Here is a 25,052-nt window from a genome sequence, read left to right as displayed (position 1 = left end):
TAGCATTTAAAACAAAACTATTCCCGATGCAGTTTGGAGGGGGAGGTTTGCCCACAAGCATCGTGCCCTTCCCCTTCCGTGTGCCATCCCTGCCTTTCCTGGCTGGTCATGGTGCTGGAATGAGGGGGTCAATCCCAAAGGACCCCCAGTGGTCCCTGACTTCCAGAGTGGCACTGGTGACCCACCAACACTCAAAAGTCCTTTACTTTACTCCTTCACTTTACTCCTTCACTTTACTCCTTTACAGCCCAACCTAAGCCCACCTCACCCTCAGGTGAGTTGTGCAAATTAAGGCTGAAATTGTATCAGTGACTCACACTGACCCTTCTTATTAAAATGGCCTGGTTCTAACCTTTTAATGATAAAAATAACCAGAACCTCAGAAGGATAGCACTACACAAAACCTCCTTAAACTTTCATGTTAAATGAATGGATTCTCAGAAAAGGGTTTTCATTTTGCTATAATGACCTATTTTCTGATAGTCACTAAATATAGTCACTAAATATAAACTGGAATTACTCACTCCATTCCTACTATTGTTGTATTTATTCCCATGTTTTTTCTTGGCTCACTGGAGTATATCATAAGGTTTGGGGGTAAAACAAAGCTCACAGTACCTTGCACCCCTTTTTGAACTCCTTTTATTTACCTGACCTTATCCTGAATTTCAAGCCTGGCTTTGCTCAGGTCCTCCTAAAGTGAGACCTTATGCTGGTCCATGGGCACCTCTGCTTTAACCCACACAGCAGATCCTTCTACAGTGAGGATGCTGCAGGAAAAGTGGAAAGGTGCTTGAATTTCCAAAGCTGGCCAGTGGATTGAAGGTGTAAAACACAATTTGTGAGTTTCATATATTCCACTATAAATAATGACTTGTAAACCAGGGAAAAGCATTGAGCAGCAGGTTGCTGGACAGCCAGTATCAGGCAGCACTGTTCCCAAGAGCCCAGGGCAAAAGGGAAGGAAAAGGTGTGTGAGACTCTGTGGCTGCAGCACGTGAGGCTGCACTCACCTGAAGGAAAGTGCTGGGAAATCTGTTTCTTCCACAGAAATCCCTGCTGGCACCTGCCCACGTGCTGGCACACACAGGTTACCACAGCAGGGGGAATTTTTAAAGTTTCCAGCAAGTGCGTGAGGAGGCTTTGGAATAGTACCAAGAGATTTTTGTCTCCTTTACTGCTTGAGGAACCTCAAGAAGTGATTCCTGAGGCTTGTCCCACCCATCCTGCAGCTGCCAGCTCCTTCCCAGCAGATGGTGTTTCCTCCAAAAAATCCCTGTGCTGGGACACCTCCACAGCCACTCCTGGCCATAAGGGCACCTTTGTTCTGGTGTCCTCAACACTTAATACCATTGTGAGATCAAATATGCTTTTTTTGACAGCCTGGTGTGTCTTACACAATAAATAAATCCCCATGGAGTGTGTGCTCACGTTATCTGTGCAGAGCCTTGCACAACCAGCACCAGCAGGCTCCATGTGGGACCTGCTGCCAGCAGGAGCTGCTCCAAAGGGCTCCAAAGGGGAGGGAGAGATCAGCAAGAGCTGTGCCAGCACTGCATTGCCAACTCTCCTCTGCCCCCCACCAGTCAGGCAGGAGAGATGGGCTCCAGGGCACCCACGTGCTCCCAACCCAGTGCCCCTCTGAGAGGCTGCTTCACACCTGGTGCCACAGGCTGAGCTCCAGAAATGCTCTCTCTAGGTCCCAGTTTGTCCTCTGAAGGCACAGCCTCCCCACCCATCTGTGTGCCATGTGGCACAGGGGCATGGAGCAGGTAAACAGCTGTGGGGAGCCAGAAAATCATATAAATAAATATCCAGAGAGGAAAATACTGTGACAGGGAGAAATTTTATTGAAAGAGCAATACGAGAGCAGCCTATGTGCCTAAGAGCTCTGCCTCCTGGCTGTGGATGTTAAAAGGGGCCACAGGAACCCCCAAACATCCACCAGCCAAGCCAGAGGCTGCTGCCTGTCCTGCTCAGGCCACAGCCACAGCACAGAGCAGCACTGGAGAGAAAGGAAGAGGGAGACAGTGGAGCAGAGCAGGACTTGGGGTGCATGTGCTGCCTCAGAAAGGGAGCAGCAACGAGGTTCCCCCCGAGCAGGATCTTCCCAGAGTGCTCTGGCCAGAAAACTCATCCTCCTGGAAGAAGTAGAACAAAAACAACTCAGTTTTCTCATTCAGACTTTCACCAGCTTTTTGCTGGTGTCCCAGGTGAAGTTTTCCTGTGGAAAACCAGCAGAGGGAAACTGAGAGCAGCCCATGGGAAATGAGGTTGGCCAGGGTGGTGTGAGGCTGTGGGAGATCTGCATGTCCCAGCCCTGGGTGGACACATTCCCACTCCCAGGACACAGCACAGTGGGAAAACTCAATCCTTACATCAGTGATGGCAACTTCAGCATTCCTGAGGTTGGTGTTGAGGACGTTGGGCAGTGGGACCGACACACGGAGGGCATCTGCAAAAACAGGTGTAGGAATCTCATCACAGGGATGAAACCCAGAATGAAGGCATCAAAGGGAGGGGGAGAGCCTCAAATCCAGCTGGATCTGAGATGAGAGGGGACCCTGACCCCCATACCTTGAACAGAAGGCACATATACAGCTGTGAGGACCTTCTTGAGCCATTCTGCCAGCGAGGAGGCCTGCAGGGAAGAGGATGTGTCAGAGCAATGGTTATTGGGCCATGCCAGGGTGATCAGTTGAGTTCTGCTCAGTTTGCTATCGAATACAAGAACTAGGAATCCTCCTTCCCTGAAACACTCCCAGGACTGAGGGTGGGTATGCTCTTTGGCTAATTTCTTTTTAATTATTCCTCCCCGATTCCCAGCACCCCCAAGTGAGGAGATACACCCAAGTGTCACTGCTGTAGAGCACAGGGGATCTGCAGAGCAGAGGGAAATTGCCCTCTGCCAAGAGAAGTAGAAGGATGAAAAGTGAAGAATGAGCTTGTGGATTTCCTCTCCCACACAGAGCCTCTGGCCATTGCATCACTCACTGCAGCACCTCCACCCAGTGCATGCACTTACACTGGCAGCATCAAGGCTTTGGGGGAACCGTGTCAGGTTGATGCTACAAAAGATAAAAACAAGGAACAGTTGGGGTGTGTTGGTGCAGCCTCCCCCAGGCCCTTTCTTGGTCTGGAAGTTTTCTCACCCTCATAAAGATGCAGGATTTTAAAATTAGAGCAACTTTTTTACAATTCTCTCATCATGTCAACCACGCAGTTGGTCGGAGGTTGGGGCTGGGAGGAGGCAGGAAGGCTCCAGAAGCCCTTGACATCTTTACCATGTCTACGTCACTGTCCCCCACCAGCCCCATTTGTCCCCAGACAGAGCCCCCCACCCGCAGAGCTGGGCTCTACCTGTCAAGAGCTAGGGAGGTTTGCAGTTTGCCATCAGAGACTGATGGGGTGATGTTCAGAACGATGTCCTGGAAATGGAACAATGAAAGAAATGAGGTTATTCCCCTGCACAGCTCCCAAGACTGAAAAGTGTATTTGTAAATTACCCATTCTGAGAAAAAACACTTGTCTGTGCCGAGGAGCCACATTTTCGTGACAGATGGCATCATGTATCTCTCTCCCCAGGGCCTGCCTTCCTGTCTTTATTTTGTGTTATTCCTGAAACATTTCACTTACACTTTGTGCTTGGTTATGAGCTTGTTTAAAGGGCTGGGCATCACCGCTTTGATGATGCAGTAAATACAAAAGCACAAACGCTGCAGGGCCAAGGGCAGGGCAAGCCATGGGGATGCCAGCAGTGCTCCAGCCTCAGCCATGGCCCTGTTCCAGGCCTCTCATCCCCCAGGAGCTCACTCACCACATCGACGGAGAACAGGAGCCCCTGGGGGGTCTGCAGGGCAGGGCTGGAGACGTCAATAGTGGCTCTGAGGGTGACAGTGGCCCTTCCATCCCTCACAGCCACCACTGGCTCATCCCTCACTCGGACACGCAGCTCCAGGGGCAGGGAGCCAGGGAGGGCCCGGCTGAGCTGCAGGGACAGAGGAGGTCAGGGCAGGGGTGGGGTGAGTGAGGGGCTGGAGCCAATGCAATGGAGAAGGTGACTTACCTGGGGGATGAAGGGGAAAAGGGCAGACACGGTCAGCGAGCTGCTCTGGGTCACCTGTGGGAACAGCACTGGTGTCATTGCTGCCCGGGAGGGGCTGGGCAAAGCCCACACCAGGCTCAGCTGGACCCCACAAACACAGCAGGCAAAGGTGGGCACCCAAGGGCAAGCAGGACACTGACCTGGCCTTGCAGAGGGGAATTGCTGCCCGCCAAGCTGGTGATGCTGAGGTTGAGGGCGCCCTGGCCCTGGCCCTGCTCCAGCAGGGCGCTGAGGGTGTCCTGGGAGAGGCTGAGCCGGGGCCGGCGGCCGGTGGCCAGCTGCAGGCTGGCACTGAGGGGCAGCTCCTGCGTGGGGGACGTCACACCATCCCTGCCATTCTCAGACAGGAGCTGCAGGGCACAGAGCAGGGAGGGGCGTTGGTGGGGCTCAGAGGCTGCACTGGGCACCTCGGGGAGAGCCTCCCATGAGGTTTGTCTGCATTAAATGAGACAGGGCTGCTCCAGGCTGCTCTGGCACAGGCAAGGGCTGCATCTGCTGCACCTTCCCCACTGAAACACTGCCACATATCCTGATTGGAAACACACATTGCTGATATTTTATGCATGATTCTGGTCCCTGTCAATTACCAAACTTTGACAAACCACTTATAAACAGAACATGCCTGCAAGCAGTGACTGCTGCTCCTGTATGAAATTAAACTTTTCTGATTAAAAACTATGAGAGTGCTACAATTATGCTTAATTAAGTAGCATCAAGCCACTCTTGATCATGCAACCATCAAGGATTAGCAGGCAAAAAATAAAGACAAGACCCAGCAGTGGCAATAGCAGGGATGTGGCTGGAGCAGACTTATCAGAACCTTCCTGTGAACAGAGCCTGAAGGCAGCTGAAATGTGAGTAGCCTTTGATAAACATCCACCATGTTCCAATGAATCAAAGTCAAAGGTTTTGGGAGCAGGGAACACAGTGGCACTTACATTCAGATCCACCTGGATGGCATCCCCACTGAGGATGGAGAAGGAGGGCAAGTCCCCCAGGGCCCCGAGGGGGAGCACCTCTGTGAACACAGGGAAGAAAGCTCTTCAGCTGCAATGGCAAGGGATTCTGCCAAATCCCATGGTCCCAGGAGATACTGGAACCATCAGCAGCTCCCACTCACAGCATTCCCAGCTAGAAAAGCCACTAGAAAACAATACTTTGCAGCAACAGTATTGTTTCTAAAAGCAATAATTCCGGTAGTGAGTTTCTGCTGGAAGAGCTGGATACCACTGCTGGGGCGGGGAAACCGAATGTTGGGGTTGAGCTGGGAGATGTGGCTTTAGAAAATTACAAAAATATTTGTATTTACCAAATGTAAAAAACCAAGCAATGCTAAGGGCAGGATGTGACAGGGAGGAGGAAAACAGGAGGTGTCAACTTACGGTTCCTGGAGCCCAGCAGGGAGCTCAACACCTTGAGCTTGGCGTTGATGATGTTGCAGCCCTGGGGAAGCAGAGGGGAGTGAGGGGGTCCTGGGACCCGCTGCACCAGTGGGTGACATGGCACCAACACAGACAGTGACAGGGGGCTCGGCTGGGCTGCACATGTGGGCAGGGCTGCTGCAGGCAGTGCTGGGGGGCACATTCCATCACACAGGACTCAGCATCCTGTGGGTGAGCGCCCCTCTTAGCCAGCGTGGGTCTCACCTGAGTTAGTGGCTGCTAAACCAGTGCCTTGCTCAGAAATCTGTTTGCCAGAAGAGCCTGGCACTGGTGCTGGTGCTGCCTTTCAGCAGGAGGAGAGGCTGACCTCTCAGCTGAGCTCACAGCTGTGCAAATATCCACATCCATGGGGCAGCCTGGCCTCCTGCCTGCCCTGCCCAAAATGCTGCCTGCCCACCCGGCTCTGTGCATGAAGGTGGCTCTGCAGACTAACCAGATCATTCAGGGTATTGCTGAGCAGGCGTTTCAAAGGCTCTTCCAGAACTGGCACTCTGGGTCTGGTAACAGGAAAATAGGAAATAGCAGGAGACAAAGATTAGTGCTGGAAAGTAAGGAGACCTCACACAGGAGAAATGTGAGGCCTTGCTTGCATTGTCCATACTCAGTGCCCAGCGCTAGGTTCCCGACACCCAGAAATGTTCTTTTCTTAGCCAAAATTTTAGAAAAAGGTCAACAGTTCCCCTCTGAGCCCGACAGCTAGATCACCTTCAAGGCACCAAGCAGAAAGCTGCTGCCATCAATGACCTACAGCACCAGGGTGTCCCACTGCCACAAGAGCCACAGGCTGGCCATGGGCCACCTGCTCACACAGATGTTCCCTCACACCTTATTCCTACCTCACATGGGTGGTTATGTCAACAGTCTCGCAGTTCAGAGCGTTCTGGTGAGGCGTCCAAGTGTCCCGGACCAGGATGGTCGCATCCACCTCCACCTGCTGGCACAGCGGCTGGCCCGGCACGCTGCCCAGGGGAAGCACAGCAGGCAGCTCAGGACACTGCTGACCATCTTCTCTCCAAAGAGATGGTGCCCCCTGCCCCAAGCCATCCCCTGATGGACATGCCCTACCTGCTCTCTACCAGCAGCTGCGTCTTGAAGTCCACCTGGTGCCCAAAGCCCGGCAGGGAGCGCAGACTGATTTTGGGGAGGGTGTTGTTCACAATTCTCAGTCTGGATGGTTGCAACAAGGAAAAAGGCAGTGAACAGCACATTTGCACAGCCCTGTCCCCTCAGCCCCCAGCACTGCAGCTGTGCTTTTGGGGTCCTCTTCCCCCTGGGTCATCAGGCATCCCCACCAGTCAGGAGCAGCTTTTGGGACATACAAAGCACCCTGAGATGCCAGGCAGAGTTCACTCCCAAGAGATGAACCCCCGTTTATGAACCCACCCCAGGAGAGGAGGGAGGGAGGGAGGGAGCCCTGTGTGTGCAGGCTCCAGAACAGGTCCTCCTTTCCCCAGCATGCCTCAGACACACCAGGCTGCTCAGGGTCACCATCTCCCACTTGCACTCACCCAATGAGTTCTTCACCATTTTTGCCAAGGAGGCTGCCAACGAGACCGTTCCTGCCGAGGAGACCGTTCTTGCCAATGAGAAGGTCAAGGACAGTGTCAAGGAGAGTATCAACAAGGCCATCTTTGCCAAGGAGACCATCAACAACACCACCTTTGCCAAGGAGACCACCCAGGATGCCATCTTGGTCAAGGAGACCACTAACTACACCATCTTGGCCAAGGAGACCACTGAGAAGACCATCTCCACCAAGGAGACCATTTCCACCAAGGAGACCACCTACAGGACCATTTTCACCAAGGAGACCTCCAACAAGTCCTCTTTCTCCAAGGAGACTGCCTACAGGACCGTTTTCACCAAGGAGACCTCCAACAAGTCCTCTTTCTCCAAGGAGACCACCTACAGGACCATTTTCACCAAGGAGACCTCCAACAAGTCCTTTTTCTCCAAGGAGACTGCCTACAGGACCGTTTTCACCAAGGAGACCTCCAACAAGTCCTTTTTGCCCAAGGAGACTGCCTACAGGACCGTTTTCACCAAGAAGACCTCCAACAAGTCCTCTTTCTCCAAGGAGACCACCTACAGGACCATTTTCACCAAGAAGACCTCCAACAAGTCCTTTTTGCCCAAGGAGACTGCCTACAGGACCATTTTCACCAAGGAGACCTCCAACAAGTCCTCTTTCTCCAAGGAGACCACCTACAGGACCGTTTTCACCAAGGAGACCTCCAACAAGTCCTTTTTGCCCAAGGAGACCACCAAGCAGATTGCCACCAAGGAGACCACTTGAAGCTCTCTGGGGAACATCTTTGGCTGGTGAACCTTTAAAACCTGAAGAACAGAATCAGAGGTCACTGTGAGCTACACAAGGTGTGCCAGCCTGTCTCTTCCCTCCCCTCTCCCTCTTCATACAAAAGAGGCACCAGCCTCTGTAAAGTAACTGAAGTGCCATCTCCAAACTGCTTTATAAATGTAAATTACTTGCATTGCCACAGCTGCTGGGCAGATCTGCACCAGCTTCTGATTTTCTGAGTATGATTAAGAGACAAAAAGAGCAGAACTGGCCTCAAAAGAAGGATAAATCCTGTCTCTTACATACACTTACCATTCGTATCTGGTCTGGCAACTGATAATGGGATTATAAATCCTTGTGAAGGGATCAGCAGGCTGTTGAGCAGGACAACAGTCCACAGCACCGACATCTTCGGTCCTGGTAGCTGTGGGAAGTGATTGCCATGAGTGCAGTGCTGGGAGAGGGAGCACCAGCCCATGGAGGGAGGAAAGAGAAGGGAGGGAGGAGAAAGGAGGGAGGGAGAAAGAAGGAACTCCTGTCAGGGAAGACAAAACCGGGGAGGAGGCTGCTGGCACCTGTCCTGCCTCCTCATCACATGGTGATGATGGACAGTGACACTCCTGGTGGCTCTTTCCTGCGGACGGAACCAGAGTGTCAGCACCAGTTACTCCAAAGACCGATGGCCAGAGCAGCCAAGGGGAGAGCAAAGGGTGGTTGGGATGCTCCTGCTGTGACCCCCCCAGTGCTGGGGAGCAATGCATGACTGAGCTGTGCGATCTGGGACTCATCCATCCTGGATGGGGATTTCTCCAAGAAACACATCCTGCGTGCCACAGAAGGGGAAAACAAGACATTTCTGACAACATGATTGTCTCTAGAAGAAAAACAACAACATCTACAGAGTATAAATACACGGAATGTATCGAGCAAGGAGAGAACTTCCAGAGAGAATGTCATGATTTCTGCACAAATATCAGATTCTGAGGCTTCCTTCTGCATGGAAACACCTGATAGAATTGTAAGAAAGAGAAAGTAAACTTTAATATTTCAATGTCATTGAAATACTTCTGTGGTACCTACAACTTGAAGTAGCTTATTTTTCTTTTTTAAAGAATCAAAATGAACTTCATTGCTCCAAATCTATTTAAATGTAAATAACTCATCAAAAAGGGATCAAAACAAGTGTGAGAGGTCTAATTCACCTTAGCTAGAAATCTATGGCAGATAATCGAGTTATACCAAAGATAATTGAAGTGATAATTGTTTATGAAAACCCTGAAATACCCTTTCTTCTGCAAGGGCTGCAAATCCAATGAACACGCACATCTCTTCTGGAGAAAATTGCACTGAAAGGCACCATTTACTTCTGAGAGCAGGATTCAGGCAAGCAGCAGGCAAGAATAACAATTTTTGTTAAAAGGCCAACACTCCCAAAGGAACACTGAGGGTTTGCAGAGGCAGAAGCAAGGAGCACACTTTTTGAGGAATAAGTTTGCTCTTACCTGACCAAGCTCTCTCTCCAGCCAATGTCCCTGTCTGCTGAAGATCAAGGGGACCCAGGATCTTCATATATAGAGCTTCACAGCAGAAAAAATGCAGGTGATGTCATTTGGGACATCCAAAATAATTGGTGGGGAGCAAAACAAACAAGGTCTTGTTTCTGGTGACTTCCACTGCAAATATTTCCTTGGAGATATTAGGAGTTAGGTAAATCATTGAGCAACCTGTAGGTGCAGATCCAGCCAGCCCTGGGTGCCTGGTGTGGTTCATCATCCTTTCATCCTGCCTGGATGAGGACATGGCTGAGATGTCATGCCCTGATAAAATACCTTTCTTTCTTTTTTCCTTCTAAATAAAATTGATGTTCTGACTGAAAACCTTGTCAAAACACTGGCCACCCCTGGCTGCTCATACTCCTGCAGTTCTCAGGGCTGCAGTGCTGAGCAGTAAGCCCCTGTGTGGGGATGTGCCATGTGTTATGATAAATGAAGGACCAGGCAGCACATTTTCCAGTGTAAAGACAGACTGTGGAGATATTAATAGAGCTGGATATTCCCTGTCCAGGCCACCAGGACATGCCCAGCATTCCCATCCAACTTGCCTACAGCCTGATCAATATCACAGCCTAACAGACAGCCTGGGCTGACAGACTCTTTGGAGAGACACCACCTAACTGGGAAATGCTGTCCTTATCTAACTGGCATGGAATTGCTTCCAAGTCCATCACCTCTGCTCAGAGTGCTCCGGAGGGCTGGAGGTGGGATGTGCTTTAACAGGAAGATTCTGTTGAGAGTCTGATGCCATTGACCTGGAAGCTGCCAGGGCAGAACTTGTTGGTTTGGGATCCTTCTGAAGATCTGGAAGGATCGTTGATCCCATTGTGGGCACACCACCCCATGCACCAGATGTGCTGCAGCTGCCCAGCCTCTTCTGCCTCCTCCCTGCAGCTCTCTGCAGGCCCCTGCCCTGATTGCTGCCCAGGAGAACAGAGACACTGCAGCAGCTCTTTGGGGCAGGGAAAAGAAACCTCCCTCCATGGGCCCCAGACCAAATGGGGCACATCCTGACAAGCCCAGCAAAAGCTGTCTGTGATGAAGGGAGAATGCACCAGCTGAGGGGACTGGGCTGAACTCTTCACTCCCTGATGTCCGCACTGACAACAGGAGTGGATGGCAATGGCTGGTCCCCAGCTCAGCTGAAAAATAATCCAGAAAAATTGCTTGCTCAGTGTTAATACTTTCTGTAAACTTGGAAATAAATATTTCCAGCAGATTAGCCAGCTTTGGACACACATTATTTCCAGCTTTGAAAAAATACCTCAGTTAAAGGCCAAGGAAGGGGTGGCAAAGATAATCAAAGCACTGAAGGAGTTGTCACTCTCCTTGCAACCTGATCAGCCAGGACCTCAGTAGCACAAAGCCCAGCTGTCATGGTGAGATCATGACCTTTGATAAGATGGACGAGGGTGTTAACAGGATGGTATTAAGTTATCATTTATCCTGAATCGCTTCATGGTCCAGGAGCCACTGTCCAAAACCTGAATTACCATGAAGACAGCCCCGACACTGGTCAGTGCACAGGGAAGGGGCAGGGTGGCAGCTCTGGGAACAGCTCCTGCCCAGTGACCTCTCAGGCATGACAGTAACTTGGCCTCTCCCCAGTGGCTGCTGAATGCAGAGGTCTCTGACCATTGGATATTTTGGAAAAACTGAAGCAGATTCCCATAAAGAGATTGACATGGTGATGTCCGGGTCTCGCTAAAGTGACTTTCAAAGCCCCAAGAGCACAGAGCCAAATTACTGAGTGAGGACAGAAACCAGAACGGATTTGGTCAGAGGGAGAAGAATAGGACTGGTGTGAACAGACATGCTTGCCTCAGTTCTGTGCTTGGATCACCTGAAATGAAGCTGTCAGGCAAACAGCAAGGGGCACGTACCCCCAAGAAGGGTCTGAGACCTTGATCAGCAGGCTCCAGTCAGAGCAGGCTGGGGGAAATGTCCTAGCTATGGTTGGAAAATGAGGTGGATCTGCTCTACTTTCTCATTGATGGCATCATTCAGACATGGCCTGTCTGCCTGAGGAAACCAAGGTTTGCCCTGCCATCCCTCTGGGACCACTGAGAGACTGATACATCCCTGCTGCTGAGGGATCAGGGCTTCTGGGTCTGTGTAGGGCTCCAGGGAACAGCTCTGGACAAGGCTGCACATCCACCCCAGGGCACCAGCACCAGGGACATGACAGTGTGCCTCAGCAGCAGAGCTGCCTCATGAAAAATTAACTAGGTGCTCTCTGAGATGCCCAGCCTTGAATTCTCCAGGAAAGCTGTAGACAGATATTTGGATTCATTTTTTTGCTCTGCTCAAAGGCTTGAGACTCAAACTGTTCAATTTGTTTGTTAGCTAACACAAGAACAAAAAGGGAGATCTGGCCCATGCTCGCAGTGACATGAAGAGAGGCATCACAAACCCCAGTTTTTGTGGGGAGCTGGTTTTACAGCTCCTTTCTCACTGTTGAGGACTCCCAAGGAGAATGATTCCTTACACATGATGCAGAACAAATCCCTGTGGAGAACAGACAGGGTTTTTGGAGCCTGCATCTCCAGCAGGTTTTCCTGGGAGTAATTTCCTGAACAAACCCCACAAAAATCTTTCCAAAGATATCCTCGATTCAGTGCCAGCTTCCTGTCACCAGGAAGAGATGTTCAAATCATGTCAGCTCGATGAAATCAGGATCAAAGCTGTTTATTGACTTGCTAATGACAAGAAATTATCCAGGAGTCAGTGAGTTACACACTCGGGATCGATATCAGGGAAGCAGCTGATAAATACCAGCACCAGCCCAAACCTAACTCCTTCTGGGGTCCCGAATCCCTGGGCACACTCCCCATCCCTCACACATGTGCCCCCTGGGAGCAGGGGGGTCACTGTCTTGCACCCATCTTGTGGGAGTGTGGGTGGTGCAAATGTGATTTATTTAGGGATAAATAAAATAAATAAATAAATAAATAAATAAATAAATAAATTTATTCTTGATTCAGTTCTTTCAGAGCACAGCCTCTGCCCAGCCATGCCCAGCTGGATCTGACAGTGCTTAGCAGGACAGTCTCACTACGGGGTCATGAGGCCTTTTTATTTCAGTGTGTGGAATCAAATTCTTGGAAAGCCAAAGAAAGGAAGAGACACCCCAGGAATACCAGCACCCTGCTGCTCCCATGAGTCCTGGTCACAGTGGGGATTGGGGACAGCAGCCACAGAGTCCCCATCCCTTGGGTCTCAGTGGCAGGCATGTCTAGTACCAACATGTTCTGTGGATTTTAAAAAATCCACCAAAAAAAGCACCTGGGTGGGATTTAACAGTTGATTCTGTATTTGTGTGTGATGGACTAATGACACCAAGTCCAGGGGTGGCCCAGGGTATGGCAAAGCCACCATGGCAGTGTCCCTGCCTTGTCCCCGCTGATGTTGTAGGTGCTGTCCAGCAGGTCAGACAGGATCCCTGCACACAGCACCCCTGAAATGAGCAGGAGACACTGCCAGAGACACCTTGGCCATGGTGGGCACTGCCAGCATCTCCAGCATTTCCCTGCCCACCAAAGGATTTGGGAGTACCCAAAGGGAAAAACAACAGGGTGGGAATTCTTGGGTTTGTGTATTTTAGTTTAGTCTCTGCTTTTGGCATACTTCCCCCATGAGTTAAGTAGATAAATGGATGCTGCAAGGTGGAGAATTTTGCTGCCATTTCAGTTGGGTTTGGGTGTGGTTAAGGGAGATGTGTTGATTTTTGGAGATTTCAGAAAGGCAAAGAACTGTGATAGCAAGGGGGGGTTTGATTCTGAGGACAGAACAATGCTCCAGGAGGCCTCAGAGAAGCTGTCTGCATCCTTTGCTGTGGCTCTGTGCATGCAGGCAGGTCCCTCCTGCCTCTGAAGGACTGGGCAGACAGAGCCTGGCTGGAGGCACTGCCCAGCACTCCCTCCTCCAGGTCCTCTGCAATGGAAGGGTGACAAGTGACTGTCCCAGCAGTGCTGGGCACTGGAGGAACGTGCCAGGGTCTCATCCCACAGGTGCCATATCCAGGAGAGTTACTGGTGGCCAAAACTCTCCAAGAATGCACATTGGGAGCAGGCATCCCTTCTGAGCATTTATGCCTGGGGGGGAAACAGTTTAGGAGGCTGATTTATCATTTCTTATTCCTTGAAATATTATTCCTTGAAATAACATTTTCATTTTCAGGATAAAAGTCCAGTGGGAGCAGAGCTTTGAGGCTGCCAGACCACAAACATCAGGAGCCTCCACTGTTGGTTTCACAAACCAGGGCTTGCCTCAGTTTCCTCTGTCCCTGGCTGAACTGGGTTATTCTGGATTAAACCTGCCTTACACTGAGCAAAGAGGAGGGCCAGATCTCCACAGGTATCTGACTAAAATGGGCTGACTTTGTGATGTGTTGGGGGCTGCAAGTCTGCCCTTTGACAAGACTTTGGGAATGAGGGGCTCAACCCCAAGGGCAGCTCTGTCTGAGCATCACATCCCTGCCTGCCAGGCTGGGACAAGGGGGATTCCAGCAGCACCACCGCAATTGCTGCATAAACCCAGGGATGGCTGGAAAAGCTGCTTTTCACCAGTCTGAAAGCTCCTTTGTGTGGCAAAACTGTGAAATGTGTTACAGTGCACGGAGAAGAAGGAGGAGGTGGAGGAGGAGAAGGAGAAGGAGGAGAGGGAGGAGGAGATGAGCTCTGGGAAACAGGGATGGGAGGAGGATGGGACTTAGCAGAACTGGCAGCACTTTCTGAAGGGTGCTGTGAAGGACCTGGCTCACAGCTTGGGCTGCATGCTGGGCAGGGAGAATCATCACCCTCAGAGCCCTCATGCACCCTGCAATAATTATTTATTGAAGATCAAAGGTGGGAAAGTCACTGGCTAAAGAAATTGATCTGGTACGGATTAGGGCAAAATTTGCCTCGTGTCTAATAAAATGTGTTTTCTCTCTTTGCAAACCTTTTCTCAATAATGCCATCTTCTGGTTTTAAACGAAGCTGAAGGTTTGCATCCCTAAAAGAAGCTCTGACAGTCGGGGAGTACAAAGCAGACAAATAAGCACATTGCATGGAATAGCACACTAGAGCTGGTCTGAATTTGTCCATAAAAATCTTTGTTTAGTGGGAAAAAAGAACTGCAAAAATTGTTTGTGTGCTGCAGAAATCCAAACCTGAAGACTGAAACCTCCAACAGTGCTGTGACCTGCCCCTGAGGAGTTGCCAATCCTGGCAAACCAGCAATGTGTCCTTTGAGATTTTCCTGCTGGGAGAATTGTTCTAACACTGACAAAGGGGATGTGGGAGCTCCTGGGGCTGAACCTCAGGGTGCCCATGGTGTCCTGCCCCAGCCACCCTCCAACCATCAGGTTTGTGATTTCCATGTTCCTGCTGTAAAACTGCTCAGAGCAAGGTTTGGTGAGCACAGGATAAACCCCAGGGATGAGTGAGCCCCCAGATCCCCCAGCCATGCTTCCCATGGGCACTGGCTCCCATTGACCTTTTCCCAGTGATTCCCATTTGGACTAAGTCATGAAGAGCCCTGAGCCAGGAGGGAGCACCAGAAAGATCACCAGAAACAGAAACTTTTCACCTTCAGCCTGAAGGAAAGACAGAGGAAAAGAGCTGGTGAACAGTCAGAGCCTGATGCCCAGGATTTTTGCTTACAGCAAAGTCACCTCTTGCTGATATTCTCATTACCATTTTCTCTCCCATCTTGTTCAAACTTTCCATTTAAATCTACTTTTAAATTTAGAAACATGTTTCTTCCCAGTGAAAAATCACACTGTCTAATTTGGAAAAAAAATCAGGAAAAAATTGTTTTGGCATTCAAAACGTCTCCATGCCCCCATCCAGCATGGATCTGGGGGGTGGAGGACTGGCTCTGATCCCGCAGAAATTTGGGGGGCTGTATTGGGACATCAAAAGCTGGGACACTGCAGAGCTGCCACACCTGCCCCGGTCGGTGCTGAGGCAGGAGCTGAGGCGCTTTGTTGCCTTTAAGTTACATTTCTTAGTGTGTTTGTAGACACAGCCATGCAGAAAATCACCAGCTTTAATATCCCACTCGTTAGCAGGGAGTGATTGGTGGCTGCCTCCCGGCTGACACTTCCCAGCCTCCCCCTTTTCCCTGCCTGTCCCTGTTCCGGGCTGGAGCTGCGGCTCATCACTCACCCCTGATGCCTTTCCCGGCCTCGGTCTTGGGCTTTTATTTCACAGCTTCCTCTGCCATTTTCTGCAGAACATCACTCCCATTTAGAGCAGCTGGGACTGCTGGAGGATTTGCAGGATATGAGGAGTTCAGCGCAAACCCCCCAGGGGAGAGCCTGTGCTGGAGGGTGAGGGGTTGCAGTGTACCATAAAAAACATCTCCATTAACAAATCCCATCCCAGCACACCCAGGACCCCTGCTGATCCTCTGCAGAGAGGTAAGGAACAGCCAGTCTACAAAAGCTGACTGAGAAGGAGGAGAACCAAAAGAATGAAAGGGGATACTGTTGTGTGAGCTGGTCCCTGAGGGTTTGCAACATCTGCCAATATAAATAATTTCACTGATAAATCTGGAAGTCTGGGTAAGCTCTCACTCTTGGATCCCAAATGAAAGCTCCCAGCCAACAGAGACTTGTGCACTGAGTCCAAAGGAAAAACCTCATCTGTTTAATTACATGGTACAGAAAGAAGTGGGAGTGAGAAGAAACCTAAGATGGGCAGTGGCAAATTCTGCTCCTTCAGACACACATGTAATTGTGACTCTTGGAGGAGCAACCCAGAGGTTTGTGGGGTTGTGCAAACACTGGGGGGCTCAGCTGGGGGATAACCCAGTGAAAATTGTGGTACCCTCAATAATATTCTTACTGATTTCAGGCAGGGTTAGAGTGAAGATGAGAACTTGCACCTGCCCACAGAATGGGCCCCTCAGCCCCAACCCTGCCCTAATTCCCCCACAGGACACCCACACATCCCACCAGGCTGCAAACAGGCTGCACAGAACCCTCCTCCAGCCTGCTGCTGTCCCTTTGGCCACCACCGTGTCCTCCCCATCCCTCCTGGGTACCCCACCCAACCGGACCCAGCTCTGGGAGCTCAGCCTGGTGAGGTAATGCAGCACAAAGTAATTTATTTCCTCTCTTCATTTCTGTATAAAACTTGTCATGAGGTTTAATCCGTCATTACCTCCCTCCCAGAGCTGTGCTTGGTGGCCTGCTGCTAAGCCCAGACAAGGAGATTTACATCTTATCTAACAGGAGTGTAAGATTTATGGATAACTCCCGACAAGGAGCACATCATGCCAGAAAGACACTTTTGTGCTAGTAACTTGATCAGTCATTATGCTGTGAGTTGACATCTAATTAAGCCTCCACAGGCATCATCAGGTCCAGAACAGCTCTTCAGGAGGAGAAAATCCACCTCTAAGCAGCGTGGTGGCAGCTTATCCCCAACCCTTGCACTGCTGGAACAGATAATAACGCTCCCCAGAAAATCCCCAATCTCAGGGAGAGCTGCTGATATCACCTGCACTGGGAAAAGGAACCACAGGGGCAAATTCCCAACTGCTGCTCTAAAACACAGCAAACACTCAATTCTCAGAGGCTTTCCCAGGCTGTGTCCACGTCCCTGCCAAAGTCAGATCCCACAAAACGCCTCCCGTGGCCGCAGGGGACTCGTCTGAGGGTTACAACCTCCTCGATGGATTTACTTTTCTGAGCACATTTCTTGCCTCTCAATGGGCTGCCTACACCGGCGTGGAAGTGTAAATCCTGCTCTCCCTTGGCAGGCTGCTCCATCTTCATATCTCCTCCTGACACTGCTCCAGGATGCCTTCGATGGAAATGCACGGCGTGGCTGGAATGCTGCTTTTCTTGGCATTTCCCTGCCATGCTGAGCAGGAAAGCAACACCGTGCTGGGGGTGTTTGAACGTGTCAAGATGCACCTGGGAGCAGAGCCTGGCTCCTCACATCACTGAGGCACAAAGGACAATGGTTGCTGCCCAGGCTGCAGGTGTTTCAACAAGCCCTGAACACCTCACCCCAGTGCCAAAATGGGCAGCTCAACCCTCTCTGGGACACTGGTCATGCTGAGCTCATGGGCAGGGATGGCGGGGAAGCCAGAACACAAAGGGGAGCTGGTGAGGCCATGCAGGGTGTGTGTGTGTAATGGTGTTTGCAGGTGGGCCATGCTCTGTCCTCCAGGCCAAAAGGAAGGCAGAAGAACATGGTGGACATCAAGCACAGGAAGGAGAGGGTTTTATTCCCTCCCATGAAGGGTTTCACTCTTTGTGGAGATATTGTCAAAGAGAGTGGATGCCACTGACTGTATTCTCAGCCAATTGTAATAAATATTGCCAGTGGCTTTTGATGGGGAATGGGTTTAAGAGAGGAAGGGATTATTGCACATGGGCCATTTCAGATCTTCTGTCTGGTCTAAAACTCCCTGAACCAATAGAAACACTTCTGTTACCTTCAAAAGACTTACCCAGCCCTTAGTAAATCCTTACCCATCCTTACCCAATAAATTGCCAGGATCTCCTCTTCTGGTCTGAGCTTCTGAGCCAGGAGGGTCATACAATCCACAGCAGCCTCTCATGGAATCCTGGAACAGTCTGGGTTGGGAGGAACCCTAAAGCTCATCCAGTTCCAATCCCCTGCCATGGGCAGGGACACCTTCCTCTAGACTTTTCCAAGCCCCATCCAGCCTGGCCTTGGACACTTCCAGGGATGGGGCAGCCACAGCTTCTCTGGGCAAGCTGTGCCAGGGCCTCACCACGCTCACAGGGAAGAATTTCTTCCTAATCTTGAACATAACCCTGCCCTCTGTCAGTCTAAAGCCATTGCCACTTGTCCTGTCATTCCATGGCCCTGTCACAAGTCCTCTGCAGCTCTCTTGGAGCCCCTTTGGGCACTGGAAGGGGCTCAGAGGTCTCCCTGGAGCCTTCTCCTCTCCAGGCTGAACAGCCCAAGCTCTCTCAGCGTGTCCATAGCAGAGAGGGACTGCTGTCCCTGTGGTGTTCAGAAGAAAGGGTGGCTGCAGAGCAAAGAAACCCACGTTTGCTTTCTAGCAATGTTTGATTTCTTGGCACCCTCCACCCAGAGGCCTTTCTTTGTGCTCCTCAGGCACACCACAGTGAAGACAAGCTGCCCCAGCACCTGCTGTTCAATCCTTCACCTCGCCAGGTCAACAGGCAAAGTAATCAATTCTATGGGGAAACAATAAAAATGGTACAAAAAACGAAATGTCCCCCCAGTGTCCTGGTTCCCAGCCCTCTTTGCCAATTCCTGCCCCATCAGCTTTGGTTGGGAGGATATATAAAACCAGCAGGATTTCTCAGTGTGGCCACAGCAAGTCACGGACTGAGTCAGAAGCATGGGAAGACCAGCCAGGAGAGGTAAAGATGCTTTTGCAAACTGAATAACTTGATACAGGCATTGCTCCTACTTTTGTGTGTCTCCATAAGGGTCAGCATTCACCAGAAGTGATGCTTTCTGCAAAGACTGAGATAAATATTTATGTTTTCTGCAGGTTAAACTTTCTGAATTACTTGTTTTCATAACATTGTAAGAGCATTACAGACATTATAAACGATTCCCAAATGTTTTTCAGACACAGATAACACTTTCACCTTTTCATTTGACTCTATAACTCCTCCATAACTTCCATTCCTTCCTCTATTAATTTTAGCTTCTGTTTATTTGCTATTTTTATACCAGTTGTGGCCATTCTGTGCTCCTCAGTAAGTGAGATATTGCTGCAGGCACTGTTCTAGCTCACAAGATTACAAAGGCTCTTCAAGGCTGAACCTTCTGTCAGTGCTTTGGAGACACCACATGAGAGCTGCGGGCTGTTATTGCACCAGAGCTGACAAGCTCCACACCACAGCCCCAGTCAAGGAGCTGATCTGTGGCTCTGTGTCTCAGTGGCCAGGCCACATTGTTCTGACCATGCTGCTGCGGGTGCCCCCTTCCTCCTCCTCCTCCTCCTCCTCTTCTTTCTCTCCTCGTTCCCCAGGTGCCTGCATGGCGATGCTGCGCACCCTGAGCGTCCTCCTGAGCCTCCTGGTGCCAGCTCACAGCACCAGGTCACCCGACTGTGGGGGCATCCTCACCCCCTCTGGGCTGAGATACCGTAAGTGCAGAGCCACCCCTCCCATGCCAGCAGCAGCCACTGGCACCTTCCACACCAAACCCTGGCACCACAATCTGATGTCACTCCTCAAGCTCACCTGCCTCACCCCCTGCCCATTGCTGGCAGCAGGGGGTCAGTAAGGGATGGAAATGGGTTTCAGTCTGTCCATCAGGGCACAAGCTCCAGAGGCTCTCACAAAACATCTGCCCTGTTTCACAGTTGCTGAAGTTTCAAAGCCACATGCAGAGTCAGTCCTCAGGAGGGACCTCATGGACTCAGCCCCAGCCCCATCTCCCACCTCTCCAAGCAGGTGAGTTGCCCTCTCTTGCCCCTGCCATACCCACACTGGTGTTTGAATATTGGGACAAAAGGCACTTTGCCAGTGAGAACAAAAATCCTGCTGCAGACCAGGAGGTTTAGAAATGAGGTCCTGGCTCCTTTGTTGGTGCCCAGCAGCAGCAGAACCCACACTGCTCTCAGGGTGTGGATTTATCAGTGCAGATCTCGTGAACTTTTGGGGTTTCTCAGGCTCTGTGCTGGTCTCCCAACACCTTCCTTTCTGCTCCAGCAGGAACCAAATTATCTCTGTCAAAGTTGACAAGTTTTCCCTGACCCTGATCCCTGACACGGGGATGCGGCTGAGCATCGAGGTGGACCTGGGCATCTCATCTGCCCCGTGAGTGCTGGGGCTGCCAGGCTGGAACCAGCCCAAGCTCCTGGCTGAAGGCACCTGCAGGAGCAAGCGCGGCCTGGGGGGAGTGTGGCCAGCAGCACACCTCAGCTCCAGCCCTCTGCTCTCCTCCCCAGCTCAAGCACCAAGGAGATGAGGCTGTCCATCCTGGCAGACCTCCACGTGGACATGAACCCCGAAGGGAACCTGGAGTTGGTGACCTCTGACTGCAAACCCACCCTGGAGGAGGTGCAGAGCGCCGAGGAGACAGACAGGTCAGCCCCACAGCTTTCCTCCTTGTGGGGTTTGGGTAATGGGTGAAAGAAGAAACTGAGGCACAAATGTTTCTAGGCATTGGATTGAGACTTGCTCACTGCCCTCAAAGCTAACAAAGGCCAACACTAAAACTTTCCCTTCATGGGAGGAGATTTGCTCTACTTTTGGGTGGTTTCCCCCATTTTAAGGAGTTTCAGTCTGTCACAAGGGAGTGCTACTTTTAGAGCTGTGCAGCTGGAATGCTTTTAATGTAGGTCCAGTGGCAATTCTCCAGGAGTTTGTGATTCTGAATTGTAATCGTAGCTTGATAGAAAACAGTGGTAATTCTGTCTCTGGGTGCCTTTTGGGTCACATAAAAGATACTCATCCACCTTTGGCTGATCTGGTTTTCTCCTAACTTCTGTTCTGTTGTTTTTACCCAGCAAGTCCTCGAGCTCAGACGTGGACAAGCAGATCAACGTTGAAAAAGTAAGACAGAGTTTGTAAAGGCATAAGGGAGCACTGTACAGGTCTGTAAGAATCAGAGCACTTTGTGTCTACCTGGTGCTTTTCCAGATTCCCCCCACACACAGCTCTGTGCCCACTGGACACTGTCACTGTCCCCTGGCTCCTGCTACAGCCAATGGCAGCACCCACCTCAGAGACTTTCTGGGGACACCCAGTGCCAACAGAGCCCCATGTCCATCTATCACCTCTTTTCTTTTTGTTCTTTATTCCACAGATCTGTCTGGAAGTCTCCAAGTTGCTGCTTTTCCCAAATGAACGGCTGATGTCTCTGGCAGGTGGGCAGTTGGCTTTCAGTCCCATTGTGAACTGAGGGTTTCAAGGAGCATTTTGGAGCAGATTATGAGGGGGGACAAATTCCTACCCTGCAGTAGCAGAGGCTCTGCTGCCATCATCTCCCTGGGATCTGCTTCCTCTGCCCAGCTCTCTCCCAGTCTTTTTTACTGTGGAAACCAGAGTAAAAACCCAGACACTTCCCAGAGCCTGACACTCCTTCCCTCCTCTTCCTGAGCATCCCTCTGCTCCATTTGCAGCTCCATTCCCCATCACACCCAACTGCCAAGTCCAGTACCTGCCGCTGGCTGCCCCCATGTACTCTGAGCAGGGAATCATCATCTCTTTACAAGTAAGTCCTCACTTTCCAGCTCTTACAGCCCAGCTCCAGTCCTTGGAAGAGGACTCCTGCTTCCACCGAGTGCTACAGCCCTGAGACACTTGAAATTCATTTTCTCTTTGCCTGTGTGCTGCAGACAACTTTCCAAGTGGCAGGGGCAGCAATCCCCCTGCCTGTCAGCCCTGTGCCTTTCAGCATGCCTGAGCCAGCGAGATCCAGCCCTTCCCACCTCATCCTGGCCTTCTCTGAGCACTTCTACACCAGTTTGTTCTCTGCCTTGGAAGAGTCTGGAGCCCTCAACGTGAGTCTCCTGGTGAGTGGAACAAGGGAGGAGGGAAGGAGTGGGAGATACACACCTGGAGGGACAGCCCTGCCCTGGGAACATCTTGGAGGAACCACAAACCCTACACAGAAATTCGAGTGTGTCCAAGCACCTGCAGGAGTCCCAGCCCCTCACCCCCAAGCTCCTAAAAACATTCCTGGTCTAGTGGAGCATGGAGAGTTTGCCACGAGGAGTAACCTGCACGCTGCTCCTGGCATGGCTGGTGTGAGGAGAGTTCCTGCACGTACCCAGGGGTGGGATGGGGCTCATCAGAGGGGCTGCACAGAGCCCTGGAGCAGCCCCATGGCTCTGATCACGAGCTGTGCTTTGTGTTTCAGAGCTCTCTGACCACGGCCACCTTGGCTGAGAGGATCACTCAGGTGTGTTGCTGTCCCTGTACCCCCAAGAGGCACAGGCCCAGCTCGGGCTGTGTCCCCCAGCTGCCCACCCTGGGGCACAGGGATGCTGCCATGCCCAGAAACATCCCCACTCCCTCGGCAGATGGGCTCCCTCTTCCAAGAGGACCTGCCAGTGGTGCTTCAAGCTGTGACCAGGAGCTCTCCTCACGTGGTGCTGGAGGAGGACAAAGCAATCGTGCAGCTCTTCCTCACTGCCCAGATTGGCGCAGGATCATCTCCCTTCCAGAGCTTCCTGAGTGTCAACGTGGTGGGTGTGGAGGCCTGGGGAGCATGTGCTGAGTGTGCCCCTGCTGCCCACAGGCACTGCCCCTTCCTCTGAGCCCCAGAGCAGCCTCTGCAGGGGCTGGCTCAGCCTGTTCCATCACAGTGCTCCTCTTGTCAGTGCACCAGAAACCAGAACCTCATTCCAAGCACTAAAAAATTAGGAACATTTACTAAAGAGTTACATGACAAATGTATGCTGAGCTCCCACTCAGCACTTCACATCCTCCTGGACAAGGATGGGGACATTCACTTCAGAAGCCACATGCAACAAATTCACTTTTCCATTCTACCAGGAAAAATTTTACCTCAGAACAAATTTCCCAATTTCACTTCAGCACCACATTCAGTTGCTGTGACTGTGACCCCAAAATCACTCCAGTTTCTCTAAATCAGCACGGTTTGCCCATGTGGCATCGTGCAGGATGCAGGGAGCACACTGCAGGAGGCAGGGCGTGGATGGGCTCCTCACACCCCAAAAAGCCAAAGTGGGGTTGTTTCCTCACTGATCCTCTGTTCCCCCACAGGACGTGACTGCCAGGCTCCAGATCAGCGTCGCTGACACCAGGATGATCATCTCTGTGGCAGCTGTAGAGTAATGACCCATCTGCCCTGCAGGAGCCCCAGGGGACACGTTCCACTCACTGCAGGGAAAGGAGAGCCAGACTGGGCTGGGGAGGGTTTTAGATTTTAGAGTTTGGGCATTGCAGACATGGCTTCTTCCCCAGGGAGACAGTGAAATTCCAGAAACATGGCTAGAGAGAAAAGTGGGAACTGCAGCTTCCACATTCCCACAAAGGCCCAGATGGGGAGATTGGGGAAACAGGAGAAGCTGCTTGGTACAGCTCAGCACCAGCAGCTCCTCTGCTGCTCTTTGTTTTCCAGGGATATCGAGCTCAGCCTGGCCACCTCTGATGTGGGTCCTATACTGGTGGGTACCTCCAGCTGTGGCCACTCCTGGCACCATCCTCCAAGAGCCTGGTGCCCCTCAGCTGCCCCAGCCATCCTGGGCAGGGAAATGTGGGAAAACTGACTTTGGGTGCTTGCTGCACCTGATGGGAGGGACAGTGGAGTCCTTGTGGGATGGGAAGAGGTGCAGTGAGCATCAGGACCCTCTCACGGATCTCTGCCCCTCTCCTCCTGTTTTAGCCCACACCATGAGCTGATCCTGCCTTTCCCCACAGGCTGCCTTGCTGGAGGAGCTGTTCCTGCCCACACTCCGTGAGGAGGTGCCAGCCCAGATAAACAGTGAGGAGATGGGAGCTCTGCGGGTGCTGCCATGCGGGAAGCTCAGCACGGACCCAGGCAGCACCCAGCTGGCAACTCTTCCTTTTCTTTCTTTCTCTCAGAGGTCCTGAGACAAGGGGTTTTCCTGCCCCACATCGCCAGTTTCACTTACACCGATGTCAACATCACCATCCACAAGGTAACAAATAAGACATTTAAACTGCTCCCTGCTGTGCTTGATTTAAAGGAAGCCTGGGAGCAATGCTAACCTCCCAGCTCCAGAATAAATCAGAGCCTGATTGTCCAGCCCTGGCAACATTCAGGACCAAGTTCCACTGCCTTAAACAGGCCCAGCCCCTCTTTAGCCCCATGGACACAGGCAGTGGCTGGGGCCATGGGGGTGATGGTGAAGCCCTGTGTGGGCTGATGAAGCCACACAGGCACCATGCTCAGTCCTCCTTCCTTCCTTCCTTGCTCAGGATTATGTCTTGATCCCCTGCAACCTCCAGCTGGAGGCAAAGACTGGAGAGGCAAGAACCTGGGAGTGAAGTTCGGTGTCTGGAGTAGAGCAGAATCATTCCATTGACTCTCACACTGTGCTCCGTGGTTTGCCACTGCTTGAAATGTTGAAAATCTTCTGTCTTTCCTTACTAAAACATCATGGTTTTATATTCTGGATAATAATGGTGTTGCACTAGCAGCTTTGTCTTCCAGCCCTGCTCCTGGTAGTTTTGTTGCACAGAGAATGGATTGTAACAACATTCTGTGCTTTAATTAAACATTTCTCTTTAACTCTGCATTTGTTGGTGTGACTATTGACATTTTTCCCCCCTCAACAATTTGCACCTATAAACAGATAAATTTTGCCCATCATGTCCAGACCCTACATTTAATTAATCCCACTCATTTACGAGGATGCAAAACAGACTTGTGCCTCTCAGCTGCAGAACAACACAGTCCCTACAAGGAGAGATCTTTCATCTGCTTTTCCTCCATGTCTCATGTTACTATGGGAACATTACAGCTGGTGAGTTTCCTGGGTCACAAAGAAGAGGAGGGGGAGGAAATCAGTCTGCAGAATGGTTTCTAATTTTAGACCTGAAGGCAGTTATATTTTCAACACTTTGCTTCTGAGGAAGCTCATCACAGAGGAGATGCTGAATGAGAGGTGACTGCAGGCGTTGGGCTGCGCCGGCGCTGTGCTCACTGGCATTGGGATGCTCTTTCCTACTGACCAAACATATCTCCCGGTTGCTCAGGAAC

The 25,052-nt window shown here is 51.2% G+C and overlaps 2 protein-coding genes across 2 annotated transcripts; one reads left to right on the top strand and one right to left on the bottom strand.

Annotated features, from left to right (window-relative positions):
* Positions 1–2,179: 2,179 nt before the first annotated feature.
* Positions 2,180–6,755, bottom strand: LOC131090905 (BPI fold-containing family B member 3-like). The gene is made up of 13 exons (XM_058036572.1): positions 6,613–6,755; positions 6,384–6,506; positions 5,981–6,044; positions 5,488–5,548; positions 5,044–5,123; positions 4,246–4,344; positions 4,067–4,120; positions 3,818–3,952; positions 3,361–3,428; positions 3,026–3,068; positions 2,578–2,641; positions 2,379–2,455; positions 2,180–2,224 (listed from the first exon to the last, which is right to left on the bottom strand). The coding sequence occupies exons 1-13, from the start codon at positions 6,753–6,755 to the stop codon at positions 2,180–2,182; spliced, it is 1,056 nt and encodes a 351-aa protein (XP_057892555.1).
* Positions 6,756–10,786: 4,031 nt separating this feature from the next.
* BPIFB2 (BPI fold containing family B member 2) lies at positions 10,787–24,337 on the top strand. Its single transcript, XM_058036571.1, has 18 exons — positions 10,787–10,825; positions 16,325–16,468; positions 18,489–18,561; positions 19,381–19,497; positions 19,717–19,807; positions 20,069–20,173; positions 20,305–20,442; positions 20,866–20,911; positions 21,165–21,225; positions 21,481–21,572; positions 21,697–21,873; positions 22,221–22,262; positions 22,384–22,548; positions 23,090–23,157; positions 23,448–23,493; positions 23,747–23,810; positions 23,912–23,988; positions 24,269–24,337. The coding sequence occupies exons 1-18, from the start codon at positions 10,787–10,789 to the stop codon at positions 24,335–24,337; spliced, it is 1,614 nt and encodes a 537-aa protein (XP_057892554.1).
* The last annotated feature ends 715 nt before the right edge of the window (positions 24,338–25,052 follow it).

Source organism: Melospiza georgiana, chromosome 17, assembly GCF_028018845.1.
Source record: "Melospiza georgiana isolate bMelGeo1 chromosome 17, bMelGeo1.pri, whole genome shotgun sequence".
In the NCBI taxonomy this organism is placed as follows: Eukaryota; Metazoa; Chordata; class Aves; order Passeriformes; family Passerellidae; genus Melospiza; species Melospiza georgiana.
This window is presented reverse-complemented; position numbering and strand designations above follow the sequence as displayed.